The sequence below is a fragment of the Protopterus annectens genome, chromosome 3.part1, assembly GCF_019279795.1.
Source record: "Protopterus annectens isolate FY-2018-M chromosome 3.part1, PAN1.0, whole genome shotgun sequence".
Classification (NCBI taxonomy): domain Eukaryota; kingdom Metazoa; phylum Chordata; order Ceratodontiformes; family Protopteridae; genus Protopterus; species Protopterus annectens.
Window position 1 is genome coordinate 368026002 of NC_056732.1, and position 8123 is coordinate 368034124.

At 37.4% G+C, this 8123-nt stretch overlaps 1 protein-coding gene across 1 annotated transcript in view; it reads left to right on the plus strand.

The window, feature by feature from the left end:
* CHN2 (chimerin 2) overlaps positions 1 to 7793 on the plus strand; it is a 2549636-nt gene extending 2541843 nt beyond the window's left edge. The window contains exon 13 of the mRNA XM_044066825.1: positions 3550 to 7793. Coding sequence (XP_043922760.1) covers positions 3550 to 3721 — 172 coding nt within the window. The 3' untranslated portion in view covers positions 3722 to 7793. The remainder of the gene's footprint in view (positions 1 to 3549) is intronic.
* The last annotated feature ends 330 nt before the right edge of the window (positions 7794 to 8123 follow it).

An 8123-nucleotide genomic window follows, 5' to 3' on the forward strand; every position in this document is an offset into this window, starting at 1 on the left:
CTCCTCAAAACATCCGGAATAAAGACCGGGAACACTTGAATGAAGAAATACAGTCCTTATAAATAAACTTTAAGCTTCCTACGAGCTTTTCGTCAGTTTCAGTTCCAGTTCAGGAGTCGTCTATCTAGCTCGGTGTTCCCATTGCCCAGTTTTCTATTTCGGCAAGACCGACAGAAAATTAAACAAGCGTATTTATGAACATACATACGCAATTAGAAAAGGTAAGGTGGAAAATTTATTTTTAAAAGATTTATATAGTGGTATTGTAATGTTTCTTTTAAATATTTTTAGAGGTTTTTACAATGTTATTAACCTGTTTACCGCTGCAATAACAATGAAAGGGTATTTAAATGAGTGGTGTTTAAGTGATGTTGTTTCCGTTTTATGCATGCAGTGTTTCTGAGGAAGTTGGTGAATTTTAATCTGACGAAAAGCTCGTAGGAAGCTTAAAGTTTATTAATAAGGACTGTATTTCTTCATTCAAGTGTTCCCGATCTTTATTCCGGATGTTTTTGAAGAGCGAAGGAGCGTAATTATCTTTCATTTTGGTACAGTGTTTGTGCGTGTACTTGGTTTGTCGGCTGTGTCCCTTTATGTTTAGATACAGAACTGTACCATTTGCCTTTCATTGCAGCAATCACCTATGCCTACTTTGCAATATATATATATATATATATATATATATATATGTGTGTGTGTGTGTGTGTGTGTGTGTGTGTGTGTGTGTGTGTGTGTGTGTTTAGATGTTAACTATCTATAATGTTAACATATTAAACATAGTACTCAGTCCTGAAAAAAGAAGATATGATTTGATTCTCTTTCAGGATGCCTAGCCCTGTTCAGTATAATACACATTCAGAAACATAGCAGGATCATCTGGCACCCTTTGCAATCCCCACACTGGCAGATGCTGCTGTCAACCCAGAGTTGAAGACCTAAAAAAAACAAAAAAGAAAAGCAAAAAAAGGTCTTCCGAACTGTAGCAGGAACCATCCAAAAGCTCCGTACTATAGTTAAGTTACTAAACACAGGCAGATACAAAGAGCACTTCCAGCAGCTTCTGAATGAAGAAAAGCCCACAGACGGTGTTCTGCCCCAGATACAGCCTATGATGAGAGAAGAGAACAGCTCACCGTAGAAGAAAGAACAGCAATATGAAAATGAAGTCAGGGAAAGCAGGCCTTGATGACATCACAACACATACGATTAAGATGTTCGGTGAGTTAGTGGAGAAATGCCTCCCGAGGGTATTCATAATAGTATGGAGATTAAGGCGTAGCCCAGATGACTGGAGAATAAGCATACTAATGCCGGTGTACAAGAGCAATGGTGACATTCTTACCTGTGGGCAGTGTAGAGGTATCTAGCTCTTGTTACACTGTGTTAAAGTTCTGCAGAGTGTAATTGATAAATTAATACACAGAGCAGTAGAAAGTAAGATGGGAGATTGGCAGTTCAGATTCAGATCAGGATGCAGCACAACCGACCTGATGTTTGCAGTGAGCCAGATAGTTGAGAAGAAGCTAGAGATGAGAAAAAGAGTCCAAGTGGATATTCCTGAACTTAAGAAAACATACACGGTCCCAAGAAAGCTAATTTGGGCAATTTTGGGATGGTTTGAGGTCCCACAAATATTGTTAAAATTAGTGAAGGCTATGTTCATGGGCACAGTGACACAAGTATGAATGGTGGTGGTCACAAAGGGGTTTCCAGTGGGAATGGGTGTGCATTGTGGTTCGGCTTTGAGCCCACTGCTGTTCATACTTGTGATAGACTACATTAGTAAACAGGTCAGAGGAGAGAGATTTAAAAAGCTGTTTATACAGATTATGTGGCATTACAGCCAAATCCTGAACAAGAACTTCAGCATATGGTAGTGGAATGGAATGAAATTGAAACTGAAAGCAGATGGGATAAAAATGAGAGCAGTTAAGAAAGCTCTAATAGCAACAAATGGGGGAATCAGAAGAAGCTGGAAATTGACACTGAAGGAAAATTAGTGGACCAGGATAATTGCTTCAGGTATCTGCTAGGGGTTGTTTAGGGCATGAGAGGTCTGAATGAGGAGATCAAATCTAGAATCAAAGGGGCTATAGTAAACTGACACAGTGCTGGGGCTGTGTATGACAGAATGCCAAATAAGCTGAAAAGTAAGGTATGCAGAACAGTGGTGCGAACAGTACTACTGTATGGTGCAGAAACCTGGGTAGTAAAGGCAGAGCAGTTGAAGGTAGAGGTGATGCAGATGAAGTGTCTGAGATGGATGGCAGGATGCACATTGTGGGATAGGTGAAGAAATGAGGGCATAAGAGTAGAAGCCAAAATAGCTCCAATTTCAGAGAAGGTCAACAGTCTTTCCTGTGGTCTGACTAGTGCAAGCACAATCTTGTCATAATTGAATTCTGGAAATACAGGCTTGGGTGGCACTTATCTGAAAGCTGACAGATAAGGTGTAAGGTTGTGTAACTTAATGGAGATGGTGGAGATGGAAGCATAAGCCCCACACCCTGCAGTACAACCTTTATGCACTCCTTCACCATTATCTTAAAAACATACATAGATACTAGACAGGAAGGCTTGGGATACTTGTCTCCTTAAATGGCCCGAGAAGCTTACGTTTCTTTGAAGGCCTGAGAGCATCTAAAGGACATATAGAAGTGGAGTGTTTTTAACTTTAAGAAGGACTTCTGGAAGTTTGAGGAAAAGATTATTTTTACATAAGAAAAGACAGAGATTGTGCTTTCTGTTACCAAAGGTATTTGCTGTAAATGATTTACAATTTGTGCTCCTCCTCGAAGTGGTGTAAACAGGATTTGGACTTATCCTAGCTGGAGTTTTATTTCTGCAGTCATACATTTTTAAACTTCAGTCTGTAATGAACAGAAAAGGGTAAAAAGGGTGAGAAAAAATCTTCTCCCCACAGTTAACAATAACAACAGTAAACATCACAGCTACAATATAATTTTTAATACGTTCTCAGTGCGATGCAGGTGGATAAAGTCCTGAAAAACACTGAAAAATGGTCAGATATACATAGAATCGAAAATAATTACTGTTTCTCATGCTTTTGAAGAAAAAAAAAAATATCTGGGGTCATTAAAAATATCTGGGGTAATTAAAAATATCTGGGGTAATTTCTTCATGCAGATACTGAAGTGCAGGAATGGAGATGTGGAGAGGAACCACAGGGGTGTTTAATGGGATAGGCGAAGGGACTGAATTAACCTGTGAAAACCTATACATGCCTGCTGACCATAGTCCTGCTGTTATCAAATGATGACCTCCTCATATCAAATGTGCATATTCGGTATTTTTTATTTATAGTCTGAATGTAATTAATATCTCATGATGGATCTCGGGTAATGGCACACGAACAATACCTAGCAATGCTTTCTTGTAATAAATGCATGCTATATTGACATATTAAAAGTAATTGTGACCTAAGTAATTGTGACTCCTTAGAAACCTAGACTAATATCTCTGCAGTACTGTCATGTATTTTATTCACTAAGCAAAAAATCTTACCTTGAAATATTATTTTTTTACTAGGGTAACACTGTGTGAAAAGGACAACTTCATGAATACTGAAAATCTTGGAATTGTTTTTGGTCCTACATTGATGCGGCCTCCAGAGGAGAATACTCTAACAACACTGAATGATATGCGGTACCAGAAACTAGTTGTGCAACTTCTCATTGAAAATGAAGACATTTTGTTTTGAAGAAATGAAGTAGCATGCATTGGCTCTGAAATGGCTGCTTAAAAGCTGTCCAAAACATTTCTTTAAAAGTTCATCTGAACTTTAAATGTCTGCGCTTTTGCAGTGAAATGCCAAAAGGTTTTATAAAGCACGTGGCTTATTGACAAATGTCTTTTATGTGAAATTGAAGGCTCAGAAAAGTCAAGTAGCCTTTTCTATCTATCTGTCTGTTTATCTAGCTTTCTATCTATGAGTATCCTACTGGTGGATGAAGCTTGATCGCTTGAGCTTAGACTGCCTGAGCTTCAACTAACCAGTGATCACACTTCCCCTATAGGAAATCACTGTCAGTCAGTTGTGTAAGACGTAATAATTCCCTTTTAGGGTGAATTCCCCCTTCTTTGAGTAAGTGCAACATCAGAGTTAGTGTATATGATTGCGGGTATAGTTGGGCTTGCTCCCTGCAAAAATAAAAGCATTTTTGCATGAGAGGTTTTCAGCGACTGCAGTTATGGGATTACGATCGTTGGTGCATTTGCTTCCCACTTGTAGTGGAAGTATCTATCTGTATCTCTATTTCTTTCTTTCTTTCTGCCTTTTTTAATTCTCTTTCTGTCTTCTTTTCCTTCTTTTTTTCTTTCTTTATCCGTAAGACCCTTTTTTCAATTTGCATTTTAGCAGGCAGATACTACTAAGACTACTATGTATAGTAGACATGGGCAATTTTCCCATTTTTGTGAAATAAGAACTGCATGTTATGCATTACTTTTCAAGTTATGTCATTTTGTTTAATTTATATGTAAAATGTACTTTTGTAAAAATATCTATTTTTGTTCTGTATATATGGAATACTACTGTTGTTTCCTCCACCACCATATTAAAGTGCTTTTGTCATAAAAATCAAGAAAAACTGAAAGAAAACAAAGAAAGATATAATTATTAAATATAATTATTTTTACACTCTATGTGAGATTGTTTCAAAAGGTCCCGCATGTTCCATGTTTTAAGTAAGGAGTTGCTAACTAGGTAGAATCATCACAAAAATGGCTTTTTAACGCCAGACCCTAGTTACTTAGTTAAATAAGGAAATTGATTTTTGAATAATAATAATATTCCAGCAGGCCTGGTGATATAAGATTAGGGTAACTGGCTGCAGCGCCTGTATCCAGGTCTGTATATGAGCCATATTCAGATGGCTGCTGTAATAATCTAACACAAAGACCAATTTGCTGGTTGTAACAATAGCTCAGGAGCTGGTCTGTGACCAGCCCTAAAAAAAGTTACAATCACTTTCATCTGCTTCATTTAAGGACACTGGTAGATGTTAATATAGTGCATGCCTGAAGCAGTATATACACAAGCATACAAAAGCCCTAATAATGGAATTTAACAGGAACACCACTTGTCCTGTTCCATTAATAATTCTGTGATGACAGTATGCCTCGCTGGCAAGCAATTGATTGGGCTGTCTGAAGAGCATTGACATCTGATTACCCAACCACCACCAGGTGACCCTGAGACAGGGAAAGCGAATGAAAGAGAAAGAAAGAAGAGAGTTGTGGTGTGGAGAGGGTGAGCTGTCAGGTTTACACCAATGACTAGGAGAATTTTGGTGGCACTCAAATTGTAGGGCTCACTCTATGACTGAGTTAGGATCAACACACATAAAACAGACTAAGTAGAAGTAATAATAATAACAGCGATGTATTTTCCATTTCTATTTTTGTATTATAGTTATAATGAAAGTGGCACAAAAAATCTATGCAGAATGGCCATGTAGAACATATTGTATTTTACAGATAGCATTTTAATAACTCCTGATTTAATAAATGCATTGATCCACAAACCAGTTAACAACTTGACATCTTTCACTGTATGCCACATTGATTAAGAACATGATGTATTTAGGTATACACACTATCTTTTCCCTATCGTAGATTTTTTATGCACCTTTAGTTATACCCACTGTTACCTTTCTTGGCCATAGCGAATACCAAACCTTCTTGCCGTAAGATACCTCATGCACTCATGATAGACCTTTTGAGGTCACAATGATGTACATGAGGAGTATCAAGCATTACCTGTTAAGTATTTTACTGCGGCACTGCTGAGCAGTGTTTTTGTCCCTGCTGAGATGAATTTCTGCAAGCGATACTTGGATACTGGCCAGTTATCATACAGCAAGATGCTAAAATGACTACAGATTTATGGGCAGCTTTTTGTGTCAAAATGTTCTTAGGGAATAGACTCATGCTGACATTTCCATATATTTATTAACAAATAATTAGATAAGTAGTTTATAATGCTGTGAGAGAAATTTCTGCATTGATCCTAGTGATGTAGTATGTCTGATTTCTCCAGTTCTGCAGGTAATAAGTAATTATAAAATGCATGCTGTGTAGGAGAATATTGTCATCAAAACAAGCAAACAAATGGAGTGAAACACAAAAAGGAGACAGAAAAGGCCAGAACCAAGCCCAAATATTAGCCTATTAATAATGGTGATGGAGAGGTTGTGCTGTTTCAGAAACAGTATTGTTGACTGTAGGAGATAACTTGCCTTGCATTGTAAGGTAAGAAGGTGAGATGTCTTGTTTGTTCAATAAAATGCACTCTCTGTCTAACATGCACATACCCTGGGGTGTCTTTTACAAGCTGTAAGATAGCAACTTTGAAATGGATGTAATGAATGTGGAATAACAAAGGTCTGAAAGCTCAGCATTTTAACCTATATTATTCTTAAATAATGCATAGTTCTGTGAACTGATATTTCCAGATGTGCATCTGTGCTTCTCTTTTAATTTAATGATGGAATGTATTGCACACTTGAGTTATTTTTTGCGTAAGTGAAATAAGGTACTCCATATGATGTTCTCTACTCATAGCTGGCCTTAGGCATTGACAAACTAGGTGTCCGCCTAGGCGCCGCTCTAGCACGGGCACTTTTCCAGTAATCTGGATGGTGTAGATAGACCAGGATGGGGGTAGCAGGTGGTATGGGGGGCACTGTGGAGCCCTTATGTCTAGGGCACCAGTTGACCAAAGGCCATCCCTGCCTGTACTGTAATAACTGGACTTTTGTGGGTTGGGGGTCCTCAGTTTTGCCTAATATATCTGGCCATATAGAGGGTGTTAGTAAACCTATTACACATTTAGGAACCATGTGAATGCAGATATATTATCCCAGACTATTACAAGTCAGGAACGTGACTGCCCCCACCCCCCGGAAATTAAAGCTAGCACTTTTTCCTTCTGCTTGAAGCTGATGAGTTTTGTGTATTTGTAAAACAAGATCTATGTTTTCAGTATCACAGATCTTATATTTTTGACAGCAACATAAGTATAGGTAAATATTTCAGTATTGTTCATATGTATATAAAAAATTCTTTAAGTTGCTTACTCTTTTATCCTTACTGTTCTATCTTTCTCAGAAATAAATGTCTGAGTGTCCAGAGTTGGTAAGTCGCCATTTGGTAGCTGTGTTTTTCAAATGCTTGCATTTCCTTACCAAATATTGGCCTACAGAGACAGTATTAAAATATTTTTTTATAAAAATGTCATTATTCTGTTTATCATTGTCTGACTTTCTGTGAGAGAATTTGCTGAAAAAAAAAAAAAAAAAAAAAAAACAAGTGCTGCTCATGTACTTGTATATCTCACTGGACACAAAGTTTAAAGAACACATTTCTATGTTTCCAAATTTAAGGAAACAGCATTGTTTTATTGTAGTACTTAATAAATTGTGGTCAGCACTGTTCAAGTTGGCTTTATCGTTAAACAACAGCTGTTTCTTTTAAGGTATTTATGGTACTTGTTTCCTAATGACATTCTTTATAAAATGCTGAGTTGGAGGGGTGAGGGGTAAGGTCTGTAGCTCAGCCAGGGTAATATCTTTGGATATAGTGAGCATTGTAAAATTATTGGAATGCAGGGAATATTTCTCAAGATGTACATTTCTTTTGGTGTAAGTCCATTTTCCATTATTCTGGTCTGCCTGTTTTACTTTGTGAAGCATACTGCAAAACTTGATTTGTAACTTATTTTAATGTTTGATGAGAAGCAAACAAAAATAAATGATTTTTTTTTCCAATTAGTAAGTCATTTGCTGATTTGGATTTGTCATTGATTCTCTGTGAAAAAATGCCTGCATTCAGATTCATCATAGGATGAAATGCATTTGATATACCATATTGAGCTATGGCAATAATTATCAATAGAAACCCCAAGTAATACACTAAGAATTCCATGCTTTGATTCCTTCATTTTATGATTGTCCAGTTTTCCAGTACCGGGTTGTGGGGAGTTGGAGCCTCTCCTGGCACTGAACGGATACAGAAGCTAGAACTCAATGGGGCAGTAAGCCTTTTAGAATTCATGGACACACACACACGCACACACACACACACACACACACACACACACA